Source organism: Pygocentrus nattereri, chromosome 7, assembly GCF_015220715.1.
Source record: "Pygocentrus nattereri isolate fPygNat1 chromosome 7, fPygNat1.pri, whole genome shotgun sequence".
Lineage (NCBI taxonomy): Eukaryota > Metazoa > Chordata > Actinopteri > Characiformes > Serrasalmidae > Pygocentrus > Pygocentrus nattereri.
The window spans coordinates 28,668,722-28,682,382 of NC_051217.1; the positions used below are offsets into that span (position 1 = coordinate 28,668,722).

At 41.9% G+C, this 13,661-nt stretch overlaps 1 protein-coding gene across 3 annotated transcripts in view; it reads right to left on the minus strand.

Moving 5' to 3' along the window:
• Positions 1 to 7,080, minus strand: part of pik3c2a (phosphatidylinositol-4-phosphate 3-kinase, catalytic subunit type 2 alpha) — a 54,254-nt gene extending 47,174 nt beyond the window's left edge. For 2 of the 3 annotated variants that reach the window (XM_017711143.2, XM_017711144.2), the window contains exons 1-2: positions 6,999 to 7,080; positions 1,043 to 2,218 (exon numbers count right to left, since the gene is read on the minus strand). In XM_017711143.2, coding sequence (XP_017566632.1) covers positions 1,043 to 2,158 — 1,116 coding nt within the window. In that variant the 5' untranslated portion in view covers positions 2,159 to 2,218; positions 6,999 to 7,080. Of the gene's footprint in view, positions 1 to 1,042; positions 2,219 to 6,954 lie in introns of all 3 variants that reach the window. The other variant, XM_037540005.1, reaches the window with a different exon arrangement.
• Between the last annotated feature and the right edge of the window lie 6,581 nt (positions 7,081 to 13,661).

Here is a 13,661-nt window from a genome sequence, read left to right on the forward strand (position 1 = left end):
TTTTAAATATTGAACAAAGACATCATCGGTTTGTAAATAGTATGCTTGTCAGCAAAATATGCATTCTCTATTCAAATAATTAAAAGGTCAGTGTTTAAAGAAGCAAAAGATTAAAATTGTAGATCAAATAATTTGGGAACAATGACTGTTTTACTTATTTGGCTTGCTGCCCTTGAAGTTGTGAAATTCATTTATTCAGATTTAAGTGGACTTACTGAAGTCTTTTCTCTTAAACAAAATGAGAAATGAGAAAAATCTCATTCACAGATTGACAGTTTTGCCTGTACTCCCTAAATTCACTATTTGATAGGATACAATGACAATATATACAATAGACATTTTTGGTCACAGTTTTAAAATCACATCTTAAAATCCCTTTTAAGGGATTTGCCATTTTTGTATTATGTTTATGAAAAATTATCTGAGAAAAAAAAAAAAAAAAATCTGGGGAGGTGTTCAGAGCACAGAGAAGCAGAGGAATATAACTTTTCCAGAGCCAGCAGCCTGCCAGGCAGTAGAATGAGTGTTTGTAAAAGAGAGGGTCTGTAAAACTATGAAGTGAACAAAAAGTGTTCACTAACGCATCCAGCACAGTAACATCATTCGTTTAGTTTTTAACAGTGCAACCTTGCATTCCAACAGCTAAGCACTAACCACAACTGCTAAAAACTAATAACTCATTACAATCCTGTCTGTGAAAGTCAAACTACATCAAATATATAACTAATAAGAATCATACGTCCCTTAAAATAGATAACAAAAACCAGTGAACAGAGCACAAGTTTACACTGCATGTCACACTCTCAGGCCTGAATACAGCATTAGTTTCACTTGAAAATTATTCCACAAGGATTCTGTTCAAATAAAAATTAGGATTCGGATGGCTCTCACAAAGCGATGTCTCATGTTCATCTGTTAAAGCTAGCAACTTATGGTAAGTTGGTTTCCTTGTAGCAGAGAAAATGGTGACCCTCCCTACTCTAAATTGCACATGAATAGGAGGAAGTGCCTAGATTTGGCACTGCAGAAGTGGTTCTCCTACCTGTTTACTCTGGTTGTGGTGAGAGGAGGTAGCAGGAATGTTGAGTGAGTGGCTCCTGGTGACAGCTGTGCCTGTAGACGCTCTCCTTTGCTGAGATGTCACAATATGTTGGTCTTTCACTTGTGCTGAAGGACTGTTGCTGCCAGTGACTTCAGTCTCATCTCTCAACACTGCATCCCAGGGATCCCCTGCAGGTGCAGACTCCTCCATTACAGCCTCACCCTGTGCACTGGGTGCCTCTTCAACCTCTACTCGCCGTTTGCTGAGAGGGTCCAGATCCAGCCAATCAAAGCGGCTGATACTAGTGGGCTCAGGGGGCTGGGGCACAGGCTCCAAGGACTTCATACTTGTAGAGTCTGCATCCAAACTGGAAGACTTGCCGTTCCTCAAGTATTCTGATGTGCTGGCAATCTTGTCAAAAAGCTTAGCCATTTCTGGTGTGACTGTAGGCTGCTGGAAGACCAGAGGACGAGGAGGCTGGATATGCGGAAAAGAAAGGAAGGGGGCCTGCTGGGCAGGAAGGTGGACGAAAGGTGGCATGGCTGGGGTAAATCCATTCTGGAATGAGCAAGGAGGTTTGGGGAAAGGTGCTGAGGGAAAGACACTAGCCTGTGGGTGCGTCGGTGTGGACAAAGCAGAGTTTGATGGAGTAGAGAGCGTGGGCGTCCAGTGAAATGGAGATGGGCTGAATGCTTGACCCCCTGGGTATGATGCACTAAGATTGCAGCCCAGCAGAGATGAGGGCCTGGTCATTTTGCTCGCTCCAAAGTTGTCATCTAGAAGCAGCTTCTCTAGTTCCGCATTGGTTAACTTCTCCACATCAATGTCTGCAAAAGCATCCTTCTCTTCCTTCTTCTTGGCCTCTGATTCTGGAAAGACAATGAGATCTTTCTCTGGCCGGCTGGTGGAGGCTGTGGATGCTGCTGTATTAGGAAGTGCTTTAGTGGACGAAGCAGGGACAGGGAGGGTGTGTCTCTTTTCACGTTGCAGTTTAGCCAAAGCCTCTGCCTCCATGCGCAAAGCCTCCTCTTTCCCCACTACTCCCTTGGGCCGAGCCCCCAAAGGAGAGGATGGCCTGTCCAGCTTATACCCATTGCCACTGGAAATCTGGGCCATGATGTCAGCTTTGTCTTGCCATGTACAGTGGTACAAATGGGTTCTAACTGGAGTTGATACCTAAAATAAAAAAAGAGAGAGAAAAAAAAAAAGACGTCAACAAGTAAAATAAGTAGAGCTCCATCAAATTTTTGACGATATTCAGCAGCTGTTTCATTGCTTCATTGAAAAAGAGAAATAAAGCTAGATATTAGTTATTGAGATACTGTGGGCATCAACACACACAACCAACAGAGCTCCACAGATCAGTTTAAAGGTGGTGGAGGGGTGGGGTGTCAGAGCTGTATAGTGTGATTTGACAGTTTTGCCTGCATTTGCGTTTAAACAGCATTCTGTGCAAAGATAAATGCAATTACATCTGCACAATCCTTTGCCTTTCTGTCTTTGAAATTTGCTAAATTAACGAGTTTATTAACGAGGTTTCCCAACAACTTGCTGGACAACTGTAACAAGAAACACCATGTTGGGCAGCTTGTATACTATGTTCTTGAAAGTAAGCATTTTAGCTGCCAATTCAACTAAATGCTTTACAAATACTGACATAAATAAAATCAAAGATAAATAACAGTCCTTTGTTGAAGTGTTTTACTATTCCTCATCTCACATTTCATCCACATTCTGCCGTTAGTCCACAAATGCTTGGATTTAACCGAAAATAGCTGTGGCCATTTATAGCCAAAACAGGCTAAGATACAAGCTCCATATTGTTTTTTTTGTTTTTTTTGCCTTCTGCCCTGATTACACATGGGCAAGGCCTATTAAGCTCCCAGTATGGATTTCACAAAATGAACAAAGATGTACGAAGTATTTTCTTTACATTTGAATCATTTCATAAAGAACTGTAAATGAATCAAATTGCAAAGCACAGAAATTACTTGACTCACAAAACCTAATTTGACACCAACAAAAACCCAAATCTCAGGCAGGTACTAAAAAATAAATTTTAAAAAAATGTGTGAACATTAACAACTACATTTGCATTTCCTAAAAGAAATACACTACTTGCAAGGCAAGAAAATAATTATGTAAAGTTTGTGCAGAAAGCAAGACAGAAAATAGAAAAGAAATATACATCAGCTGTATCAGTTACACTGTACTCTAATTTACGGTATCTCTCATCATCAAATTGACAAACGTCATAACTTCTTCCTCTAAAAATACATTTCTCAGCAATGAGTCACAGAATTCAAATGTACTAAAAATGATGAGCATGAGAGGGAGCGTGAGACAGAGGGAGGAAGTGAGAGAGGGGGAGTGCAAGTAAGAAAGAAGGAAAGGAGAGTGAGGGAGGGAGATGGAAGGAGGGAGAGAAGGAGAAAGAGAGGGAGGGAAAGAGGGAGGAAGGGAACGAAGAATTCCTGGTAAAAGAAAGTAAATTAAAAAAATAAATAAATAAATTAACACTAAGTTGCATGTAGTGTAAAATTAAAAACCAACTGTTTGGGGGGGTCAACAGATTTGAATGTAAAAGACAGAGCAAGACAAAAGAGATCAAAAATCTAGAGTGAATGCTATAAAATGTGCAATTGGGTTAGACCTGAATATTCAACTATTCGATCATTGGGTAGGCATTCGGTTTTTAATTTTGGGATTCCTTGGGATTTGGGACTCCTTTATTTTTTGGGCTAAACTTTTTGTACAAATGACCTACAAAATACTGTAATGTTCAAGACTGTTAGGAAAAACTTACATGACCCAAGGTTATTACAGTTTCATTTTTATTTTGCTGAAAATTAAAAATTAAAACCCAGCCCTCTACTCTTCTCTGGAAAAGACACTGCTCCATACCCATATTCAGGCTCTCCAACATAAAAGTCTTTGCACATATTATATATTTGCACACCCTAACCTAAAACAGACCAACATAAACATTTCTTCTGTTAAAAAACTGAGCTAGAACTCGGCATGGTGACGGCACATTACATTTTGTCAGCAGATTCTTGTACTATAGTTATACATTTTAATTGCACTGTTAAAATGTGACATTATATGCCATCTCAGTTCAGGCATCTCACTCATTTACAGCATATCATCACGGTAACATGTTGCTAGAAAGCATGTATTCCCACAGTGGCTGCAAGCAGTGTCCAGCCACACTGTAGCCTTGCTTGGGCCGCAAAGTTTGACCCTTCTACCAAAGCCCATGTATGCACTGTACTATTATCCTCTAGGCCACCGCTAAGAGAGGCTACCAGGCCTGGTAGATGGAGCACTGTGTGAGTCACAGTGCTCTATGCAGAAAGCAGCTAGGCTGGAGATTTGGATTTCACAGTGGATGAAGCCACAGTTACACTTTCAACACGGGCGTTGGACGCTGATTTTTTTGCACAACTTATTCAGCCCTCCACCCCGACATATTCCCTCCCCTTCACCCCCAAGCATCAGCCCACCCCATCACCCGAAGCCTGAAGCTTTAAACATTTGTTGTTAATTACAGCCCTATAAATGGTATTCACAGCCTGAAAAACACTGACCTCAAACACTGACCTTAAGTAAAAAGATGGAGACAAAGAAAGAAATAAAATACAATTTAGTAATATTGCTTTTTGTATGAGACAGATTGTGTAGTCAACAGAAACTATGCATATCATCTGACAATCAAATCCATGTTACTGTGTCTATGTATATTTAGCTAGTAGTCAGAAGAGAAAACAAACTGTCTCCTCTAACATGGAATACAATATAATAGGCTATTACAGAGTTCAAAGTACACCTCTAAACATTAAAATGAGAATGAATAACCAGGTCATGCTCATGGCTTCAGAAAGTCTTTGCAGTAACTGTAATTGGTTCAGCTCAGTCTAAGAAGCTGAGCTCCCTACTGTTCAGCCCATCCATGAAATGCGGCAGACGAACAAAAGCAAAGCAGAGCCAAAAAAACAAGAAGAGCTATTCAAGAAGCCCAGCACGCTGCTTCAACTCCTGACACAAACAGTCATTTGGGCAGAAAATCCCCACCACATACACCAGACTACAAAGTCAGCAACATAAAACAAAATGCTAAAATAGAAAAACACAAACATTTTGGAAGTTCATAAGTTCACAGGTAAATCCACTGCTAATGGATGTCAACACTTGCGCTATTAGGCCACAACCCTATAATGCATCACTGTTATCAAGAGCACAAATGGTAAACAGCTTTCATCCGGCCTGTACCACAACACCAGACTCCGACCTCAAACACCATTTATTCAGATTAGAGAGCATAAATGTTGATAGCCCTTTTGTCTGGTAACTCTTCTTTAAATTAGCTCAGCCCTGTCATTTTCTCAGCTCTGCTATAACCGGTCATCACACTGATCCGACGAGGCTCTACAGCACAAGGTAAACACAAAACACAATTTCAGACAAAGTAGTCGCAACAGATAACTGCTTAAAAAAATTACAGGCATCTGACAGATGATTATATTTGGCTGATATTTCAAATAGACATGTAATGAAGGATTTATTGTTGATGTTCTGGAGACACTGGTATACTATGCTGAAAGTGCCTTCATTTTATTCATTCTACTGCACTTGAAAACAATAAAGAAAGAAAATGTTATTTCTCTGTGGTGCTAATTCAGGTAGATGTAGTCTTAGTTTCTCCATTCTGTAAATGTTTACATGTCTGCATTGGTGGGTATGTACATGAAAAATATCAGCTGTAGGCATCAGCCCACAATTCCCAAATTAGTGCATCCCTACTAGAGATTCCACTAGGATTCCACTGAGCAGAGACGTAGACCAGGATCTGTTCCAAAACCCTCAGGCAGAAGTGTGTCAGAGACCTGCTCCTCCAGTGTTCAAATACTTAAATCAGCACTTTTTCACCAGGATGAAAGAGTGAAGGTTTTTCAAGCGTGCAAGAAAAATCAAGCGCCCACTGAAAGCTCAACTGAAAGACCCTCGAATTCCCATATCCCACAAAACTACCACAGCCTACTGGAAACAGGATCACACTGGATTTAAGAATAAGACTTGTTTTTGTTTAGAAAAGGGCATAAATCTCTGTCCTTTGAGTTTGGAATTGAGATTCAACAGTAAAGCTGTGGGAAGACAGGCTTGATTCTGTTCTGACCCACAAATATTTGGGAATCTTGGTGGTAATGCTGAAAACTTTCCCTGGTGTGCTGTAACTAACGTTAGCATTAGTAAGTATTTCACTGTCTGTAACGTTAACACTCGCTTTTTCTGTCACATCCATCACTAGTGCCGAATTCGCCATTGGACGGGCACCTGCACCAAACGGCCAGCCAACGAATAGCAAACTCTACCACCTCTCACCAAACATTTCACAGCCCGAATACAATCCAGCACAGAAAGAAAGAGCGGAACTGTAAATCGTGGCTACCATGGCTACGGACGTGAGCTTAAAGACTGCGTAGTTAAAACATATCAGGTACAAAACATTTAGCTGGTGATTACAACAAAAGTTTGTTTATAGGACCAGTTCACTAAAGCTAACTTGCTAGCTAACGAAACCCGAATAGCTCCCGAAGAAGTAAAATTGCTTATCAAAGCCAGACACAGCAATTTAGACTAAACCATTTCATAACAACACAACCAGCTACTAATATTTCACGTTCGTGACTACGGATGCACGTAGTTTAAGGCGACAACGATCGGAGTTAAACTACGCGTTCCTATAAACTAAGTTCTGCACAAAGTTTACCCGATATGTGTGCAATGTTTGGGAACGCGGCACCTCAACTCGCCGACCAAGTACAAACACGACAAGAAAAGCGAACATAAACTCGAAAAAAGCCGAAAAACTTATGACGGGCACGCGAGCAGAAACACTAGGGCTTCTTTACCTTCCCATGACAACGGCAAGAGTGAATTAATAAGCATTTCCCACCTTCAAACTCTCCGATCTTTCAGGTTAGACATTTTTCCTACGGCTGGAAATTTTGCTCATGCAGTCGTAGACGCAACGTCAGTTCCTGCTGGAGCGACTGCCGAGAATGCGGCCCAACAGCGACCTCGTGCGACAGTCGGAAGAGTTCGTTCCCTGCGACCTGCGCGCTGCTGTGGCTGTGTCCGAAACTGAAGGCGAAGCCTTACTGCCTGCGCTGTGTCACAGGTCAGCGCCTTAGGAGGCAGCGTTGTTCACAGAGTCTACAAACAGTAGATTGGGACATGACCGGGTGACTTTCTGCCTCAGATTACGTTTCAGACATATAGCTATATAAGCGGCTTGAATTCTGAACTGAATTCCGCACCTGTCAAAATAATGATAATTATAAAACCTTCTGAACTTTATAATATTTGCGTGCAATAGAGACCCGTGTCTGCTTGCTCTGAAGTGGAGCTTGTATGTGTATACTTTCAAAATCTGCAGTTGTCCTGTTCCGTTTAAATGAATGCCATATTTTCAGTAACTGCTGGCCGCTTGGTGGCAGTGTCGCTCAAAAAAAGTCCCAAAGTAGACTAATATTGCTTTCAAACTTAAAAAGCACCATATATCGCAATAATTACATTCATACCAGCAATTATGTCTCCCACACTGCGTTTCAGCGTTAAATTTCACCGTGTGACTGTTGGCGTGACACAACCGGTTACCACTCACATCAACAATCTGATTGGTCACTCAACTCATTTGCATAAAGTTCGTCACAGTTACGTTGCGACAACCTATTGTTTTGGTACCCATGATGTTGTCACAGTGTTGAAACCTAATTAGAACGTTATCTAACAACACTGTAGCGGTGACATTGTCAGTACAGAATGCTGTCACAGCCTCCTAGAACCCTGGTATGTTCCATTGTGTTGCGCACTGAACTCTTGGAATTTTGCTATGTTGCAAATAGATGGTCATTATAATGCTAACAATATGACAACGTTACTGAATAATGAGGTTGTGTCAACGTTGTAACAGCCTTGTTCAGACAACGTGAACATCATAAGAAATTATACAACAGTTAGTTCCGGCCACGCAACCTGATTGATTGAGAAGCATTCTAACCATGCTGTTAATTCGCCATAACATCAGCATTTTTCACAAACACTGTATCACTCTGCTGAGAAGCTGTTGCTAAGCAACGATTTTGACAGCTGTAGGAGATGATCAAGACATTTGAACATTTTTACTTCTTACTTTGCGCACAAATGGAAAACAACGTCCACAGATGGGGGTTGTGCTCACAGCCCAACACCGTGCAGGATGCTTGGCATTTGCCAGAGAACACCAGGATTGGCAAAATCGCCACTGGCGCCCTGTGCCCTTCACAGATGAAAGCAGGTTCACACTGAGCACATGTGACAGACGTGACAGAGTCTGGAGACACCGTGGAGAGCGATCTGCTGCCTGCAACATCCTTCAGCATAACCTGTTGGAAGTGGGTCAGTAAAGGTGTGGGGTGGCATTTCTTTGGAGGGCCGCACAGCCCTCCATGTGCTCACCTGAATCCGATCGAGCACATCTGGGACATCATGTCTCGCTCCATCCACCAATGCCACGTTGCACCACAGACTGTCCAGGAGTTGGTGGATGCTTTAGTCCAGGTCTGGGAGGAGATCCCTCAGGAGACCATCCGCCACCTCATCAGGAGCATGCCCAGGCATTGTAGGGAGGTCATACAGTCACGTGGAGGCCACACACAATACTGAGCCTCATTTTGACTTGTTTTAAGGACATTACATCAAAGTTGGATCAGCCTGTAGTGTGTTTTTCCACTTTAATTTTGTGTGTGAAATCCAGGCCTCCATTGGTTAATAAATTTGATTTCCATTGATGATTTTTGTGTGATTTTGTTGTCAGCACATTCAACTTTGTACAGAACAAAATATTCAATGAGAATATTTCATTCATTCTGATCTAGGATGTGCTATTTGAGTGTTCCCTTTATTTTTTTGAGCAGTGTATATGCCAATGAATCTGACAATAGTAAAATGAGAAAAGGCAAAGAAAATAGGGGTCAACAGCCCAGGAAAAAAGCAGTAAAAGCAAGAATGATGAGCTTCAAGTCCTTTAGAGCAGCAACATGCTTGAAACTTTCAACCTAAAAATAGCAGTGAAGCAGAAAGTTATTGCCATATGTGATTTAATGTGAACTTATCAGTTCCTGCTTGGTGACTGTAAAACTTGATTACTAGCGAGCACAACAAAACACCAAGAGTGGGTTAATATTCATACATACATAAATATGTTAAAATAATTTCTATTCATTGTGTTACATTAAACTGAAATAGGCTTTTATCTGCTGTTCAGAAAATTGAAAATGACAATGCTATGATCTCCATATTCTGGAAATTAAAAAAAAATTCTTTATATATATATATATATATATATATATATATATATATATATATATATATATATATAAAGAATTTCCACGGTAGTGTTAGTGTTCCACGGTGAGCGCCTGGTGGCCGGGCAGACCACGTAATCCGGCCGGGCTCAGCCCGAAAGGCAACATGGAGAGGCCATGTGGGCCCACCACCCGCAAGGTCCAGCATGGGGGAGCGGTGCAGTGCCATATTGGCAGTGGGAGATTGCGGGGAGGCCCTAGTTGGCCTAGGCCCCTGCAGCAGAAACTAGCTCTTGGTACATGGAATGTAACCTCACTGGGGGGGAAGGAGCCGGAACTTGTGCAGGAGGTTGAGAGGTACCAACTAGATATAGTTGGGCTCACCTCCACCCACAGTGTCGGCTCTGGAACCAAACTCCTGGATAGGGGTTGGTCTCTCTCCTACTCAGGGGTTGCACAGGGTGAGAGGCGCCGGGCGGATGTGGGGATACTCACAAGTCCACAGGTGGCTGCCGTGCAGTTGGAGTTTATCCAGGTTAACAAGAGGGTCGCCTTCAAAATGCAAATTAAAATCACAGAGAGGAAAACTCTGACTGTTGTGTATGCTTATGCACCAAACAACAAGTTGGAGTATTTGGCCTTCTTGGAGCAAGTGAACGGGGTTCTGGGAAGGGCCCCACCTACAGACTCCATAGTCTTACTGGGAGTGTTCAGTGCTCATGTTGGCAATGACTGGGAGACCTAGAGAGGTGTGATTGTGAAGAACGGCCTGCCCGATCTAAACCCGAATGGTGAATTGTTATTGGACTTCTGTGCCAGGCATGGATTGTCCATAACGAACACGAAGTTCCAACACAAGGATGTTCATAAGTGTACATGGTACCAGAGCTCCTTGGGTCAAAGGTCAATGATCAATTTTGTTGTTGTTTCATCTGACTTGGGACTATATGTTCTGGACACATGGCTGAAGAGAGTTGCTGAGCTGTCAACTAATCACCATCTGGTGGTGAATTGGATCAGATGGCAGGGAAGACTGAAGGTCTGACCCGGTAGGCCCAAGCGAATAGTAAAGGTGCGCTAGGAATGACTATCAGAGGCCCCTGTTCGTAAAGATTTTAACTCCCACCTCTGCGAGAGCCTTTCTCATGTTCTGGAGAAGGTAGGGGACATGGAGTCTGAATAGACCCTGTTCAAAGCCTCAACTGTGGAAGCTGCCAGGCATAGTGGTCAGGGTGGCTTCACCCAATCAGTATTCAGCAGGGGTGGAGACTTCAAATGAGGATATTGTTGGTTGGTGGAAGAAGCAGGGCCGGAGGCTTCTGGCGTATCAAGCCCCATTTCCCTGGTGGAGGCCACTGAGGTAGTTGGCAAGCTCTTCAGTGATAAGGCACCGGGGGTGGATGAAATTCATCCAGAGATGCTTAAGGCTCTGGATATTGTGGACCTCAGGAACAGTACCCTTGGACTGGCAGACCAGGTGGTGGTCCCTATTTTTAAAAAGGGGGCCTGGAGGGTGTGTGCCAACTATCGGGATATCCCACTGCTTAGTCTCCCTGGGAAAGTTTATGACAATGTGCTGGAAAAGGAGACGTTGACCGATAGTTGAACCTCAGATTGAGGAGGAACAATGCAGATTTACATTCCAGCCGAGGGACAATGGATCAGCTTTTCACCCTCTCACAGGTTGTTGAGGGAGTTTGCCAACCCTGTCTACATGTGTTTTATGGACCTGGAGAAGGTTTATGACCGCATTCCCCAAGATATCTTGTGTGAGACTCTCCAGGAGTATGGGGTGCCAGGGCTACTATGCCGGGCCATTCAATCTCTGTACTCCCAGAGTGAGAGCTGTGTTCGTATACTCGGCATTCAGTTAGACCTTCATTGTTAGCGTTGGACTCCGCCAGGGTTGTGCCCTGTCTCCAGTCCTGTTCGTGATGTTCATGGACAGGGTGTCAAGGCATAGCTGGGGTCAGGAGAGCATTATGTGTGAAGGCCGGAGGGTGGCGTCTCTACTATTTCCAGACCATGTTGTTCTTTTGGCTGGATCACATGCATGCCTCCAGCACTCACTGGAACGGTTTGCAGCTGTGTGTGAAGCATTTGGTATGCAGATAAGCACCTCCAGGTCTCCGAGTCCATGGGTCTTGTTCTCGAGTAATGGGAAGAGATCAGCCACAGGCTGAGACAGGCAGCAGCAGCGATGTGTTCTCTGTACTGGTCTGTAGTGGTGAAGAGGGAGCTGAGCCATAAGGCGAAGCTTTCTGTTTACCGGTCATTTACCGGTGTTTACAAGTGGCAGAAATTAGCTTTCTTCATAGGGTGGCCAGCTATACTCTACTTGATAGAGTGAGGAGCTTGGTCATCCAGGAGGAGCTCAGAGTAGAGCTGCTACTCCATCGAATTGAGAGGAGTAGTTGAGGTGGTTCGGGCATCTGATCTGGATGCCCACTGGACGCCTCCTGGTGGGGGTGTACCAGGCACGGCCTACCAGGACAAGACCCTGGGGTCATCCTAGGACCTGCTGGAGGGATTATATCTCCAAGTTGTCCTGAGAGCATCTTGGGGTCCCTGGGAATGAGCTGGATGAAGGAGGCAATATATATAATACTAAAAGTAAAAATAAGATAAAAAATATAAACTCCTTCACAAAAATGAACAACATAAATGATTAAAAATAAATAAAAGCAAAAATATGTACACTGTAAGTATATTATAAATACATTACATAGAGGAAAACAGTTAACAGAAACAAAATAAAGACAGAGAAATATCAAGAAAACAAAGGAAATAAGAGAATTTATGTATCATTTTATAAAAATAGATTATTTGCACAAAAATTCCAAAAGCAGGGACAAGGTCCAGATTTTTACAGCTTCTTTATTGCAGGAGGTGGACAAAGATTTTAGACAAGTGACAAAACAGGGGTTTACTATTTTGCATCTTAACGCTAATTAAAACATATTCTGATTAAAGTTCAAATTCAGTTGAATAAAATCCTTTTCAAAAGTCCTTAAACCTTCAGGATTCATCAGCAAAAGGGGTGTTCCTTGTTCTTTATTCCTGAAAATCTCACCCTAGAGACTACTGCAGATCTGCTGTAGGACACAACTAAGAATGTTTACAACATAGAAATGGTTACATTTTTAATTTTTGGAAGTGTGCCTCTTTAAGGTATCACATAGAATAACTTTCCTCTGATAATGTCAGTGTCATGTCCCAAAAAGACATTTATATTGGTAAATCAATTGGTAATGTGTTGGTAAATGTGACAAACACTTTGTTTTTCTTCTAAAAATGCAAAGTCCTTCATCAGTTATTTCAGTTCCATTCATTCATATACCATTACATAAAATTACTGCTCATTACATTTGATTATACAATTATCTATTAATTAAAAACACTTTAAGAAGATGTGGCTGTGATCTTGATTACATTAATTTCAATTAACATATCCTACATTTTCAGTTTTTTGATATATATATAAAATAAAGTTATGGTCGAAACCAAGTGTCTGTGTGTGTGCAGGCCAACGTTCTTAGATAATGACTAAATGTCCCAATGATAGTTATAATTTATGTTAAAGATGAGACTGAGCAGTGTTTCCTAGGCCTGGTCTAAACACAGTGATACCAGTTGCAAGCCCTGAGGACAAAGCCTAAGCAGAGAGGCCTGTACATAAACACAGTGGCCTGCACACACAGCATAGTATGATTAACTCGGAATCAAGTCAACCAAAAATAGTGAAGTTACTACTTTTACAGCAAGATTTATAAATCTTAGGAAAATCTTCCACCTGACTGTTTAAATACTTAAAAAAATATCTCACACGACTCATAATTATGAGATATCTGTTCAAATACAGAATTTAAGAGGGCATGTGGCTCTATCCCTGATGGTCTTCTCTGTCTGCTTACAGGTTATCACAAGGCTACAGAAGATATTTCTTTACACAACTGTGTAACTTTTGTTAATGGGGCTGATAATCACAGATAGAAAATGTAAAAATAATTTTATAAGGGCGGCTATTATCTCATTAATATATTCCGTTATAAACCTTGCAGTGGTCAGCTCAACAAAGACAAAACAGCCGTTCAATTTGGACTCTCACCTGTAAGTATGTTCTTAACAACAAAATGAAAGAGCTACTTTATAAAATATTACGTAGGTGCTACACTGTTAATGGTCATTTTTTCAGTGTGAGTGATGCTTGTGTTTTTTGTAAAGGGGCTGCAGAATCCATTGAACACTTATTTTTCTATTGTGTATTTTCT